Source organism: Schistocerca gregaria, chromosome 8 (assembly GCF_023897955.1).
Source record: "Schistocerca gregaria isolate iqSchGreg1 chromosome 8, iqSchGreg1.2, whole genome shotgun sequence".
In the NCBI taxonomy this organism is placed as follows: Eukaryota; Metazoa; Arthropoda; class Insecta; order Orthoptera; family Acrididae; genus Schistocerca; species Schistocerca gregaria.
The window spans coordinates 389,616,512-389,632,762 of record NC_064927.1 but is presented as its reverse complement, the minus strand read 5'-3'; the positions used below and the strand labels follow the sequence as shown (position 1 = coordinate 389,632,762).

Here is a 16,251-nt window from a genome sequence, read left to right as displayed (position 1 = left end):
ACTTTCTTTCAAAATGTGTTGAATTAAATGCATTTTTTTTTTACTTGTTCTGAGGCTGAGCCAAATTCTATTGTTCATTAATCACATCCCAACCATAGCACTTCCAAATGGAATATAAGTCAGGAAATTGATTTAGTTACTTTTATCTGCTTATGGAGAAGATTCAGCTATCTATGTACACTAGCTTCATTGAGAACTTGGAAACCTTCACAGCAAGTATACTTTTGCAATAGCACTTATACTACCAGTACTAGTCACATCTGCTGAGATGTCATCCTTCAGTTGTTTCTTAAGGAACTGAACCAAGTTATACCACAATTGGTGATATACAGCCTTGTCTAATGGACATTCTTTTCTTCAGTATATGAAATCTACCATACAAATTTGATTCCATGAATTTTTCTTCCCCAAGGCACTCCTCCAGATAAGGCAATTAAGACAATAATAAAAGCAAATGTGTCGCTGGTTGTGATCCTGACATTTAAAAAAAGCACGCACCACTCAACAGATCAGATGAATATGCTATAACGTATTCTGAGACCACTACAGCATTAAATGTCCAAATGTAGTTCGATTCACTAAAAGTAATCTATATGATGTATTTGCGAAATATCATCTGTCAAGTAACACACAACTCTATGAAAAATAAATACTCCTAAAGCAAATTCAAACTAAAATCTGGTGGCTTATCTCCATTTATAATAATTCCTTCTATAAGCTCTTGACAAGAGGAACATGGGGGAACATATCAATATTTCCTTATTTTCATTTTTCAGTAAGAAACACATGACAACAAGATATTCCAAAAGGCATGGATATTTTGCAGATCTGATGGAGAGAGATAATACGACACTGTTAAAGGAGATAACATTCCCCACATATCATCTAACATTGAAGGAGAATGTGACACAGCCGCTTACTAGTATACACCATAAATAAAATATCATAAATAAAAATAATCAAATTCCATAAACTACCATTTGGCAGTAAACACAGATGCAAAGCAAAGGACCTTTTGTAGGAGAAAAAAGAACCAGTTGGAAAAAAGCATGATCATTCAGACATCACTTTGAAGATCATTAAGTCTCTAAGAGCCAACAGAGAAACTACAGTTATCAACAGTCAAAGGCTGGAAAAGATCAGGATAAAAAAAATATGTAAATTTACAAGTAGAAGAGGTCAGAGTTAGCTGAAAACAAAGTAGAGACTGATCAGAATGCACATAGACAATATACAGAGTAACCCAAAGGCAAGCAGAAAACGAGTAGAACTACATAAGCAACTCATCATACAAAATACCAGAAATTCTACAGCACACACAAAACTATACCGAATGAAGAGGATAGGCTGTTATAAAACAAGGAGTTATTAATGTAATTAGATGTCACACAAGTGCCATGGAGTAGATGCAAGAGGATACTTACAACTGCAAAGTTGTGAGATAGGGCTACTAGTATTGGTGGGAAAATTCACCTTCCCAATGTGGTCAACAGATACTACACTGAAAACTACAGCATGTGCCCTATAACAGGATATTTTGTGTAACAACAGATATTCTATCCTTTCATTCATACTGACATCTAAGTAGTTACACATTGCAAAGTACTCAGTTTAGGATACGCTACTCGGCTACATAATTTTGATCTTCCAGGTTTCGGTGGTGGTGGTGGTGGCTTGTCTTCAGTCCAAGCCTGGTTTGATGCAACTCTCCTCACCAGTCTATTCTGTGCAGCCCTCTTCATCTCTGCATACCTACATCTACTTGAACTTAGTTGCCATAGCCAAATCTTGTTTTTCCTCTTCAATTTTTAACACGTTTCCCTCCACTACCAAACTGATTATTCCTTGATGCCTCAGGTTGTGTCTATTTAACTGACCATCACATCTTTCAGTCAAGTTGTACCATACATTTATTTTCTTTGTGATCTGGTTCAGCAACTTTTCATTAGCTACCTGAATTATCCATCTTATGATCAACACTGTAAATCATCCCAGCCTTTTCATTCACCTAATTATTCTTTCCTTTGTTTTTCCCTTTAAAGATTTCTACATAAATAATTTCTACCCAATATCACTGTAAAATATATGAGGATGATTAACTACTATTGAGCAGCTGAAATAGTCAATTATGTGTAAGCAAAACAGTTGGACCAAGAGTATCAATGTGCAACTAAAGTATTTGTGTGTGCGAAATAAATCATTTTACTGTGAACAACATTTGACAACAAAATCACTATGTATCATGTTTTTGGTGAAACACATTGTACTGCATCTACTTGACAAAAATCTGTCCTTGAAATTAATCTGTTTGAAGCAGAAACTCTAACCATCCAATGGACAACACAGCAAATTTATTGTATCTATATTGCTTCTCACTGTAGAATAGAACACACTGGCAAGCAGCAGAATCAAATAATTGACAGCACACAGTTAGCTGTAACCAATGCTGTATCAGCCCCTAGTGTAAGCTTCAGTGCACTGCCCACTTGTGCACACACATGTAACACTGTAGACACTCCAACAGTGATTTCAGAATTAGGTACAGTATATACAGCACTGCTACCAGTCTAAACACAATAATTAATATAATTTAGGTTTACCACATTTTCACTGTGTTAGGATTAAGGTAGACTTAAAATTCGCTGCCATATTATATTCACTGCAGATTTATGCACTCAGAAAGACCGCAACAACGATTACAAATGAGGTTTTAAACATTAACTTTCAGTGGAATTTAAAGCTTGTTTCAATTTTGTTTTAAATAGTTCCATCTTTAATATTTCTTTCAGAAAATAAAATATGTAACAGCACCATTTAGTAACTACAGAATGATTTAAATTACATTTACTTGGCTAAAAATGGATGCTTCTCACATTCTTCTAAGAACTTAAATGACTAGCAGTAATATTCATCTCTCAAAGTATTTGCATGATCAAATATATCCAGATACAAATACTCCAACATTTTTCGTGCAGTTAAACCTATCATCACTGTACACATAAAAAGTCTTGTGCTTCCTTGTTTAATAAAGTAAACCACCCCATCTGACTGCCTATACACCCCCCCCCCCCCCCCCCCTCAACACTACAAAAGAAACTGAACACAGTACCATTACTTGTGCATTCAATTTCCCCTATCATTTCAGTCATGCTTGCGATTTTCATAATCATTTTGATCTCAATACTAAAGCTAGAGGTGATACACACAAACAAGCAAATAGCTTTGTACAGTAGCAAATGTCTCAAGACACAAACATCACAAAGCAAGTAGCACAATCAAAGGGTGAGAAATGGCAAATCTTTACTAAAATATTATTTAACAGTTTTACAGAAATTGCCTGCTGTCTTTATGCATTAATCATGTGCTCCTATGACAAAGAAAAAAAAAGAAGCAAAAAAACAAACAGCAAACTTTTGGAAACATGTTTGTCTGTATGCATGAAATCGTTTTCCATTTCTTACCCAGAATGCCAGAGAGAATGTGTGTGTGTGTGTTAATTTTTTGGGGGGAAACAGTCTCAGATAATGTATTCTTATTCATAAAATTAACTTACACTTATAACATATTATCACTTCTTACACCGTCCACACGTCTGCCTATGATAATTTAAATTTGGGTTACATCAATAGAGAATAGTTATAAATGTAAGATATGAAAGTATTTAATGTAAATAGGTGTTACGGAACCCAACACACCTCACAGAACAAATAAGTATTATACGCACTTGCATTTGCCCACCTTGGTGTTGACTCTAAATAAGAAAACAAAAAAATGGTAAATATAATTACTTGTATTTATGTAACCCAATTTCTTGCTTTTTGGTCACAATAAGCTACAGCCATTGGCTTCATGTCATTACACAACAGTTTCAAGGGTATGAGTATGCTTTCTGGTATAAAAGTCAAATCCATTAATGTGAGTGTCTCCTCATTAAATCACAAAACAGCTGTGTGAATGCTTCACGGGACATCTAATGTGTCTTTATGAAACTTCTCCCATATGTTCCTTCTGTGCTGATTTTGCAGTACAGGGCTCAGAATTCTGCTCATGTGTTCAATCCGTCTATGGAAACGAATACGGTCACGCGCTATTAGTTCCCATGGTCCAACGCGTGCTGCACGATAGGCAAAATCCCACGCAATTATTTTGTGAACTGTCTTCAATTCTGGTGTTTTTGCAAACTGGACCTGTACAAAAATAAAATAATCCATACAGTAAAGAGTAATACAAACACAAAACTCACTGCAGGGAGAGAACAGTCAACTATTCAACTTTCAAAAAACCATAGGAGGAAAAAAAAGGGTTTTCAGACAAATAAGTTCCTCCATTCTGAAAATGATACAAAATTGGACTCTTCAAGATTTCAGACAGAAAATCACTAATAAATATCAAGTGGAGATCACAAGTATAGACAGAAACAGCTTCAAACCTCTGATTACTTTACAAATGAGTTAACGTGTTAAATATTTGGCATTAAGCAAATAACACAAAAGTTTAAAAAAGGTTTAAAATTATGTTTAAAGTTTGTTGGAAGTTGACAAGCACTCTCATTACGAAACACTGGATGATAGTCTAGTAAATTTGTGCTATGTTTTAAGCAAAACCTAGTTGTTCATGCATCTCAATGTTTATGGCATCATATCTCCTGAACTACGTGTCATACAATGATATAATTTTGCGAGTATACTCAATACTGTATGTGTATACTGTCTGCAAAATGTGTGGCAAATAGAGTTAGTTGTAAAGAAGTAATGAATTAAAATGTCATGCTTGATGTTGAAGTTGTGCTACATGAATAGTGATATGTAATAAGCAATAAACTTCCTCCCTTACATTGTTATGTGGTTGGCATCAGTGGTAAAAAGTTTTGTAAAGGTTTGAAATTATGTATAAAGTTTGTTCAAAGTTTCTAAGTACTCTCATTCTCGAAGACGGGATGAATACAGTCCGCATAATTTGCATGTCATAAGCTATATCACCTCAACACATATACGTACTTCATAGCTGTGGTACTTGTCTTACTCTGTTAAATCTTTGAAGTGGGATTAGATCTTTTAATGACTACATTATGAGAGCATTTTAAATGTTTAAATTTAGTCAACAATTACAGGAAATATTTTTTGCCCATGGAAGCTGTTGGAAACTACTAACTCCAAAGGCTAAGAATGTTTTTTTTTTTTCACTTTTTAATGTGGCTTTTGACAGTATTGGAATTTCACTTTGAAGGTAAGTACTGACCAACATCTACCCTTCTATGATTTTGCAGTTCTTTCAAATAAATTTTTCTTTTGATGCAAGTTACAAGTGAGACAAACATAGTAGTCAATACAGTGAACATGTAGAGACTGGGATGAGCATGAGCAAAGAAAAAAGTTTACTACTTTTTTTCCATCACTTTATCATTATGTTCCTTGTCTCCCACTTTTCTTTCAAATTTATCACTGTAATTATTATGTCTCCATTTTGTTGCACTTTTATAATATGGCAACTCTTAATTACTCCCTTTTTATTTTCAATGTTTTACTTGTTTTCAGGGTTTCTCAGTTGTTTCCTGTTGGTACTTTCTAAAATTCCTTTTCCGGTTTTTCTCAGGGAGCCATTATGGCACAGGCCAAAACTGCAACTCGTATTGAACATTCCTCTTGACCAAACTATTGTCAGTGTTCTGATTTCTTTCTGTTTGCACATGTACAAAGTCACATGCCACAATACAATTACATCACAAGACAAAATCAAGATCAAATATCAGTGGGTGCAGAGCCCAGTGAGAAAAAAATTGTCACATTATTAACTATCTAATTCACAGCATAGCATTAAAAACATTTTTCAATCTTTTCATAGATACATGCTTCTGTGTAACTCCATACAGATGAAGAGATTATTCCCTGCATCAACTAATACAAGAGGTACTTGAGTCTAAGCAGCTGGGCTTGCTGCCATAAAGCAGATCACTTGCAGTAGCATGCTGACCCAGCACTGCCACTGTGCTCAACGTGCATTAATGTCCACCCACTGGTCAGTGCCCAAACAATGCACTATACACAACTTCAACAGCCCAAAACCCCAACAAACTAGTTTTGATGTAGATAAATGTATGCTGTCCAGCCAGGAAAGTCATCAGGCCTATAACCCACTGAAGCAGCAAATCACTGCATCATTAACAGTCATTGTGTTGGCCTCGACCAAGGGGTGAACATCGATCTACAATCATCTCGATAGAACAACCTCACAGGGGTGTCCAGCCACTAACAGATGGGCTAAAGGTCCAAATGAGAACCTCCTAGTCACCTGCCTCGGATGGGCAGTTCTCAGCTGCCTCGTTACCCGTACAAAACACCAATTGGCCACACCAGGATTTGACACAGCATTGTTGCTGAATATTTGCTATGCAAGGTCACTATGCACTCAGGCTGTGCCGAGCATAGCAGCTACTGCCATTTACACATCAACACTTCTCCACTGAAAGCTGCTAGATTGACACATGGCAACACCATAATATGGATGCTGTGGACTGACACCCAGTTGTGTCACATGATAAGCATTCTACCCGTAGCTGTTCTCAAATTGTTGGGACAACAGAGAATTTACAAGCACACCATCTGTCTTGTTGCAAGCACCTTACACCTCTGACAGTCTGCTGCAGCCCTCGGCAACCCAGTGGAGCTAAACACCATCTTGGTAACAGAAAAAAAATGACCCTTCTACCCCTCAATAGTACTCACAGCTCACAAGGCCGCTACAATACAAACATCTCACATCTGTTTTAACAAATTTAATACAATGCTTTGCAAGAAACCTCTAGCCTACCATCTCTCAAATATCTCAACTACTGACTGACAAATGGTTTCTGCACATGCTACCTAAATACACAACCTAATATTAAATCTATAATTACTACCAAATTTAAGTAAAAAACAATCTTCAATTAGTAAACAGTTTTTGGTGTTGCTGAGAAACAGCCATACAATAATTTTTAAATATACACACACCATTTGACTGTTTGTTGTTTGTTTCATTATGACCTAGGTTTTGGCCTGTAGGCCATTTTCAAGTGATTGGGTTTGTGTCCTGCAATATATGTTAATGACAAAATCCTGCAATATATTTTAATGACAAACACAATCACTTGAAAATGACACAAATGGCGGAAACTTGGGTCATAATTACACAAACAACAATACAGTCAGATCACAGAGTGTCCATTTAAAAACTATAAATTAGTTTTAATAACAGCCAGTGAACAAATAAATACATATCTATGTATATGGAAACCAAAAATACCTTTTCAGGTTCCTTTTCTGCAGATGGTATATCTTCATATGCGCTCTTCCACCGTTCATTTGCCTCTTTCAGTTCAGTTTTTGATACACAAATGAGACCTTCAATTTCTGCATCATCATTAAAATCAATCTATATGAAACAGAAAACAAACAAGAAAAGTGAATCAGTTGTTTCTGCACATTTTAACTCACTCACGAGCTACAGCCTCATTTGTTGCGGACACTCAAGATTTCAGAATAAAGCTGAATTTCATATGGATTGTTTGGGGGTAGTCATAGAATGTCGCTTTAAATAGGTCAATATTTATTTTGAAACTGGCCAGTTAGTACAGATTTCAGGAAGGAAAAAACTTGTAATGCACAAACCCTTAACAAACTGAAGGTTGTTCAGCAAGCAATGGAGAGTGGGCAAGACAGAATTTTCTAAGAGTGTAATTAGGCCTTGCTAATGAACTGGAGAACACGTTGGAGTGATATGAAATTGTGAATAAAATGAAAACTAAATGGAAAGTATCCAGGCAAATGGATGGTAGAAGCATTAAGAAAAGTTGTTGGACTCCAAGAGATGAGAAAGACCGACATCTTTCCACAATCTGTATAATGTATGCCGTGGTAGCGCCTAAAGGAGGGGACCATCAGAAGAGGACAGTTAAGACGAAAGTGCACAGTGTGCAGGACAAATAGTTACAACCCAATAGTAAATGTCAACCATCTCATTATTAGTGTCTCAGGTGGGTTCTATTAACTGCGGTACAAATCTTCACTTAACCCATGAACAAGCTCACCATTTTTCGTAACAAGCAGGTGTGCGGTACATTTGGCACACATGTAAAGAATAACTGTCTTTATGTTAGACTACCAAGGCAAATATGTATGAGCAAAATCACAGTTTTATCTTAGTTTAATTACAATGTGATATAACAACCTTACGTTAAATGACCTAAATCACTGTTTAATTAAACAATAATAAAATAAATAATTATTAGATAACTCCGTTTCCATGCAGTGTTAACGCACAATAATAACCCAGTCAAAGCATCAAAGGGTGCTGTGGCAAGAGATCCAAGCCAACCGCTTTTTCGCTTGCTAATTATCTCATAGACAACTGCCTCATTGGGTGATTACACTGTTAGCTCAGAACCTGGGTAATTTTCTTGTACAGATTTTAAATTTTTTTCGCTGTTCATTTCATATTACTGCTGATCGTTTGGACATGTAGCACTACTTAGCATTGTGTTACCTAAAGCAATAATGAAGGAACAGGTACTGACTTACAACCGTGAACCAACAATGGAATGGTAAAAGGCAATGTTATTGGTCGTTAGCTCATTTTATATATATATGCATGCCTACTCAAGGGTTTAGTATTTCAATGGCAGGAAGTGGAACTACATTGATATATGCTTCTGTTTTAGTGCTTCTCCTTTTTGGAAACAATCAACATGAAGGTTAATATCAACTAGTGTTAAAGAGAGACTTCCCTAGCAGCTCCATACGGAACATAACAATTTTGTTTTCCTAGAACTGAATTATCACTACAATTCCATGCTAGAAGAATGCAGTTTGTTGATATCTAAAGGAGTCAAATACTAATTTCATCTGGTTCTACAGGGACGAGCAAAGTGTAACTGTTTTACTGGCGTCAAATAGTTTTACTTCACCCTGTAAAAATATTTCCCCATTCAAAAGCCTTGATGACAGATGGGGAGAAAACTTTAGGAATTTATTGCTGGAGACGGTAAAATAAGGACAGAACAGCTCCATAATGAAACTGAAGTGGAATAATGTAATATGAACACGCCTGTAGAATAAAATCCACAATATAAACAAGCAAACACCAACTAGAAAGGTATAGGCCTACTCATTATTTTGTACTAATCAATCATACACAGATTAGCAGTATAACATGAAAATATTCACTGACATTATTCAGCGGTATAACAACTACAATTTACAGAAACCAAAACAACTTGGGCACACACATAACCGAAACAGTGATATTATGCATAGTAAGAAGTGCAACGGTGTAGAAGAATTATTGAACATTTTTATTTGAGAACAGCATTCAGAGCAGCTTCCTACCTTTCATGGTACTGGAGCTGACATATTTTGCTTTTAAAGCACACCTGGGAATATCTACTAGTTATCAAATGAATACAATCTACTGACTGTACAACAACACATGGTTGTATTACACACTTCACCACAAGCAGAAGAATAATACTTCCATGTTTTGATAAATGTGAATATATCTTACATGATGAGTGCATGGAAAGATTATTTTATTACTGGTTCTTTCAGATAAACACATGTTCAAAAACATGTCTGTGAAATGTGGCCATGATTAAAAACCTTAAAAGAAAAAATTAGATCACCAAAGAAATGATTTTCCAACTTATTCTTATCAGTTCACTTTACAACACTAAGCACTTTTTATAGGCTACAGTAATTCTAATACTATTAAGTAAAAATATCCATTCCATAAACTATTATGTACAACACAGATCCAAAAGAACTTTACAGCCTTGTTGAGCACTACTTATTCTAACTGTTTTTCAACTAATTGGAACTAATTTCTAAATAATTTTTGTAAGCAGTTATTAGCCAATCAAGACCAGTTTCCTTGATTGTCGTCACAATGAAAATATTTCAATACAAGAAACATTTCAGCTCCAATTTGGTGGCTGTTAATTTCCATTTCAGTGAAAAACATTTAGATATGAGTTTTTGAGCACTTGACAGCCATAAGAAATAACCAATTTGATATGAAAAAATAAATGAACAAAAATGAGCACGACAACTACTAATTTCTTTTTATTGTTTTTTAACTGTTTCTACAACTTCACATTTATGATCTGCATAACAGAGAAGGCCTAGTGGGATGAATAATAGACATGCACAAGAAATATATACAATTATATACACAAGCACTTCTACAGGCAGTCTCATTCACCATGCTCATCTGTCAATTTTGTTCTCATTTAATAATGCCATATTTAATACAGAATAAGAACAGAAAAGTAAACAATGAAATAGTACACATGTGCACTGTAAATTCATCTTTATTAAAGAAGCAATAGCTCTTAAAAGCATAGGTTCTGGCAAAAAACACTGGTTATTCAGTGTTAATAAGCCATTAGAAAAATACAAAACCACTGAGTTACAAAGTTCATAAAATTATCCATGTAATACAAGAGACATATACTTAGCAAATTTGCATTTATACTGCATGTTGAATGAAAAGCTCTGGAGGTGTCACTAGCTAGCACAGAGACATATTATCGCCATTAATGCGAAAATATGTGTGTACATAAATTTTAACTTTTACAAAAACAAAAGTATCAAATAAAAGCCTACATACCTCGTCATCATCATCATCATCATAGCAGTAATCGTCATCATCGTCATTAGGATCAATGTGTTCTTCAAAGGTTAAGCACTGACTGTTTATACTTGAAACTTCACTGTCCTCACTCTCACTGCTGTCACTATCACTGCATACAGAAGCTGTTTCAGAAGATGTCTCTTCACATGAATCATCACCACCTGCATCAAACATAATGATGAAACTATCCTCACTATCGATTGAACATTCTGAAGAAATTCTCGTCCTTAGCATTGGGCACCTTGTGGATACAAATATTTCATATTCAGTTAGAGAAGAATCAGAACAAGCAACAGGCTTTGCTGAAGCGTTATCAGACTTCCCTTCTGTGAGGGATGTTACTGGTCTTTCAGGAACACTATTTTCTTTGTCACTTTCCTTCTGTTCAGTTTCAAAAGTAACAGTTTCTCGTTGAGTATGTGACCCATAGCAGTCAGGGACATCATTACCATAAGAATCTTTCATCTTGCAAGGATCACATAAACTGTAAGGACGGCAACGCCAATTTGCACACTGATCTGAAGGAGATCTCTGATCAGTAGGTGGTGTCATTTTTTTATTTGGAGAACTTAACTTGTGGTTAAATGATCCTTTCTTTTCACAAGCCATCAAGTCGCCGTCAAGATCAAGGCAATCTTCTTTTATATCACTTAATAAATCTGAATTTAGCCTTCTTTTCCCTGAGAATTTCCTATTACTTGCTGAATGCTGTGCACGCCTTATTTTCAAGTGATTCATTTTCTGATTCTGTGGTGTATGGGGAGTACATGTACCTTTGGTTGAGTCTGTTACAGTGATGGACTTATGCTGATTGTCACGAGAGAGTGTGCAGTGCTTTCTGTGATTTTCTCTGCTATAATCTGTCCTGCCCCTGTATTTACCAAAATCATTATGGTGATCTCTGTACCTCCAATTATTATTTGGCAAGATGCTTAAGCTCTGTTTCTTCTGACGAAGTTTCACTGGGTCCCTCCGAGCAGACCGCAATATTTTACTACCTGTGCTGCATCTGTCCAGGTCTCCAGTTCCTGCTATCTTGCTTGCTACTTGTGATTTCGTGACTTCTGCATAAGACTGCTTTGGCTCAGCAGTTACTTTTTCTTGTACCTGTATTTCTACAGGTGATGTTGGGGAATCTTCAGGTGACATATTTATTGTACTATCCGTTGTCTGCTCTTGATAAATTAAATTATTTGTGTTCAACAGATGAAAGCTTTGCGAAATCAAGAAAGCAGCATCAACTGCTCCTGCTTTGATATATTCTTTTGTGCTTTCCTTGGAATTCATTGCAGACATTGATATATATAGGTTATTGTTAGTGCCAATTATGTTGTTGTACTGCTCCAAAACTCTTCCCCAGAAATTGTTCCCCCTACCCGTAGATGAACCTATCAAACATTTACTGCCTATAAAACCACCAATCAGTTTAGAAAAGCGGTTACCTACTGGTAAACGACAGCCAAATGGGTTAATGAAGTTATTCTTCATGTTCACAACTTCAGAACCTGGATCCTTACATTTGAAAAGTGAGAAATTATTATCCACTGTATGAGTATTAACACTGACATCTACAAAACCTTCCTGCATTGATTTTTGGTGTATAGCAGACAACCCAAGCATATGCAACGGGTTAAATCCAATTTGTCCATTGTTGGCCATAAAATAATTTCCCCCACGCTCCATTTTTACAGACTCTTCACTGCCAGATAGTTGATTAAATGAACCTATTTAAAATTTACACCAACTAGGGCAAGTGCAGTCATGACCGAATAAATAACATTTTTAACTCCTCAATTGCCACTTTTTAAGTATGTCATCGTCACTGTTCCTCTTCAAATTAGAGTTTAAATTCTGATGCACACAACTGTCACTGACTCTGCGACACCAAACAAGCCAACGAGATGTGTGCCTCTTCCTTAATCGTCCAGGTTGCTTGATACCGTAACAAATCGTCTTACAACAGCAAAATTTACACCTGTAAGTTTGATTCTTCTGTAAAACAACCGTTGTGGTACTTGATATAACACTTGAATTCGATTTTTTAGCACTTATCTGCGCCATTGTGGCAAATATTAGAACACTGCTACATCACACAAGATAATACCGCCATCTTGGTAGAGAACTGAATGAATCGGACGTCAGCAAAGTCTATTGCGTTATACCAGGAAACCAATGGTAGCCCATTGCTAGGTTTTCCCCTTTGGTTGGCAGCCCTGTATGAGACAAAAAGACAAATGAAACTTGTTGCAATCGCAATGTATGACTATGAAACATGAAATCACGGAGAAAATGGTGAAGGCGCTGTAATTCGCCGTAACGTGACATTTAATTCACATGTTTGAAAAAATAAAAACATGGAGATTTGCAAGAAGTATACTAATGAAATCAGAGCATGGACTCCTTAGATGGGAAAGGCTATAAGAATTATAATGGAAAAATGATAGCAGTTTCAGTATTTACCTCAAAAGGTAATGAATGCACAATGCTCCCATTGAATGACTCAATAGGATGTTGAAGGAGGGCTGTGAGGAAGTTGTGAAGGGAAAAATAAATTTTAAAGTGTTGCTGAATGTGTTTCTGCTGACTCGTCTACAAGTTATAGGGAAATACTATTTACTCCATTTGGCGACAAAGCGGGTATGGTATGTAACGGTAGATCTGTCAAATACTGCTGCTCTGAATGCCACAGTTATTGCCAAATTAGGCAGTTTAAAAACAAAGAAATTGCAGATAAGAAATGTGCTGTGATGCAATTATATATTGTATAAACATGCAAAGCAGGACGTAATGTGGCAGCCTTTGTAGGCCCTATGGAAGATATGCAATACATGAAGATTTTCGTTTTTGGAGGGAACAACACTTGCCTGTGTGAAAATGTAGGAATACTATGAATTATAGCGCAATTAAATGAAAACGCACAAAACATTTCTTTACTCAAACCTTGGAAATTATTTTTTAAATAGTTAACAGGCTGTAGCACATAGCTATTTAAGATGACCACAGTTTACATTTTCATATCAGAAACGTAAGAATATACCATCTTGTTTTTGCTGCAGGTATATTCACACGTATTTTCCCAAAATGTCTGTGTCTTTCCAATTTCTTACCAAGCCCACAAGAACGAAACCAGTTCCAGTAGCCAACACAAAGTTAACACCAATTTGTATTCTTGTATTTACTCTTTCAGACACAAATTAATAATTCCTCTTGCTCTGGATAGAATCGGAGGCTCTTCTCATGTAGTAGAAATAACATATTTCCTATTAAAAACAGTCTTGATCACTATTTACTTATCAAGATGACAAGTTTCGACCACTACTGTGGTCATCTTCAGACCATTGAGTAGGAACCTCTTCCTGTTGGAGTAGTGATTCTCCAACAGAAAGAGGTTCCTACTCAATGGTCTGAAGATGACCACAGTAGTGGTCGAAACCGGCCACCTTGATAAATAAATCGTCATCAAGACTGTTTTTAATAGTAAATATTTGTAAGACATTGATCACTGCCTTTCCCGTAATGTATTCAAAAGAAATAACAGAGCCTATTCAATCAAGCAATTTGGAAGGCTCGTCTTGTAATATCTAATCATAGTGAGTTGAAATGGCTTTCCTCTTATCTTAATCCAACAAGAAATTAAATTTAATCATTTTCATCCCTGGTATTGCTTATTACCAGAAAAGCACTACACACTTTCACTACCCTAGCAAAATAAGGTCACAAAACCTCTCCCAAATCCTCAGCACATTTTCTGTGTAAAGATTATCAGTGACACAGAAATTAATGTCCACACACCAGTTGGTAACATGATAGACAATAGCAAAAGAAAAGGTCAAAATATTGAATACTGTACTGTCTTCAAATTTTCCTTCACAAATAAAAAAAAAAAAAAAAAAAAAAAAAAACAGCTACCATTTAATTAATTAATTTATTTGTCCACATAAATCTCTTTTTCACTGCACAAGATATTAGACATAGATACATTAGTTACAGACACGAGATATTAAGATTAAAAACTTTACATCTGTTGGTTTTACAACTTGCCGATATACGTCATATTAATTTTTATAACAGATTTGACCCATATAATGAATAGTTACAAATTTGACTATATGTATTACATTTACAACTTATTTCTACAATTAAAAATATGAATTGTGGTACATGTATTCATCCATGAGATGCTGAGGCATTGAATAAAAGCAGTTTTGTAGTTGGTAGGATGTTCCAGAGTTTTTAAATTATGTAGTTTAGAAAAAGTTTCTTACTTTGGTATATACACATTTTTAACATGTATAACCTCTAAAAGTATATAAATGCAGTGGAAAGATAAGATTTTTAGCTCTTACAGTGGTTGCTTTATTCATTATTCTTAGGACTGCCTTTTGTTTCCTGAAAACTGTTTTACTCTGTGTACTTCTCCTCAGAACATGACATCATTTTTATGTAGTGAATGTACACAAGCAAAGTACACATTTCATGATCAGTGTTGTTGCTTAGAATTCTGACAATAAAACCCATTTTTGCTAATTTTGAATTTAGGGATGTGATATGAGGAGCGCCCTACTAAAGGTTTCACTGAATATGAATCCCAAGAAAATTAGTTTCAGCAACAGCCCTAATGTTTTGTCATCCATGCATATTATAGGTTGAGCTGCATTTTCATTTTGATCTGTACTGGTATGAAAATTTGCGTATACTGTTTTCTGGAGATTTTCTGTTAGTCTTTACTGATAAACCACTCAAACCTTCTTTTGTTGCTGTAGCACTATCACTGTAAACATGAATCACATTGTTATCTGTACTAGAGATGCTGAAAAGAAGGTGATGTTACTAAAACACAATGTCCAGTTGCAGAGTCAAGTGGTGGGTTGTGTTGAGCATAGGGATAGTGACACATATTTTCCCCTTCTATTTTTGTACCCATTAATTTCCAAAATTTTCAGCTAACTTTTAGAGAACATAATTGTGTTAAGAAAGTTCTGGCAGAGTGAAAATACATCAGAGAAAAGGAGACCACTCCCAGAAAAGCAAAGCATTGAGTTATCAACAGGGACATACAAAAAAGAGAGAAAGCTTGCCAATTCACAGAGTAAATCCTTTCTCATGCTAGAGTACAAATACACCCCTCTCTCTACTCATACACTTGCCTGTGCCCCTACATAGTACTCGCACAAAGCCAGGATTGCCATTTGGCAGGTGTAATAGGCTGGGGTGAGGGTTGTGATGGGTGAGATTGTTAGAGTTTGAGGGAAGCAGCAAATTTGTTGACTAGGAATGAAGGAAAAGGGGGGGGGGGAGGGTCGCAGATGCATGGTCTGGGGCTGGGCATATGATTCTATGTGTTGGAGCTGAGGTAAGTGGCACACAATTAATGTGACATGGAGACATGAATTGGGAGGCAGAGGAAAGGGATGGGCCAGGATATGCCTGTGACAGGCCTGGTGTAGGAAATGCTGGCCGAGTGAGTCTGGTCTTGCACAGCAATATGAACGCTGTGGCAAGGGGTTTGGAGTGGGAGTGGCATAGGAATGGGTTAGAATTTTGTGTAGGTTGATGGGCAAAGGAACATCATTTTATGAGTGGTGG

The 16,251-nt window shown here is 36.0% G+C and overlaps 1 protein-coding gene across 1 annotated transcript; it reads right to left on the bottom strand.

The window, feature by feature from the left end:
* Positions 1 to 3,772: 3,772 nt before the first annotated feature.
* On the bottom strand, positions 3,773 to 13,345 carry LOC126285016 (uncharacterized). Its single transcript, XM_049984326.1, has 3 exons — positions 10,642 to 13,345; positions 7,282 to 7,410; positions 3,773 to 4,187 (listed from the first exon to the last, which is right to left on the bottom strand). The coding sequence occupies exons 1-3, from the start codon at positions 12,346 to 12,348 to the stop codon at positions 3,960 to 3,962; spliced, it is 2,064 nt and encodes a 687-aa protein (XP_049840283.1). The 5' UTR covers positions 12,349 to 13,345; the 3' UTR covers positions 3,773 to 3,959.
* Between the last annotated feature and the right edge of the window lie 2,906 nt (positions 13,346 to 16,251).

Excerpts from the sequence above, each read along its gene's own strand:
- LOC126285016 (XM_049984326.1), bottom strand. The coding sequence starts at position 12,348 with ATGGAGCGTGGGGGAAATTATTTTATGGCCAACAATGGACAAATTGGA. Across the intron at positions 7,411-10,641 it reads ATGATGATGATGATGACGAG|ATTGATTTTAATGATGATGC; the intron begins GTATGTAGGCTT and ends TGTTTCATATAG. Across the intron at positions 4,188-7,281 it reads CAGAAAAGGAACCTGAAAAG|GTCCAGTTTGCAAAAACACC; the intron begins GTATTTTTGGTT and ends ATTTTTGTACAG.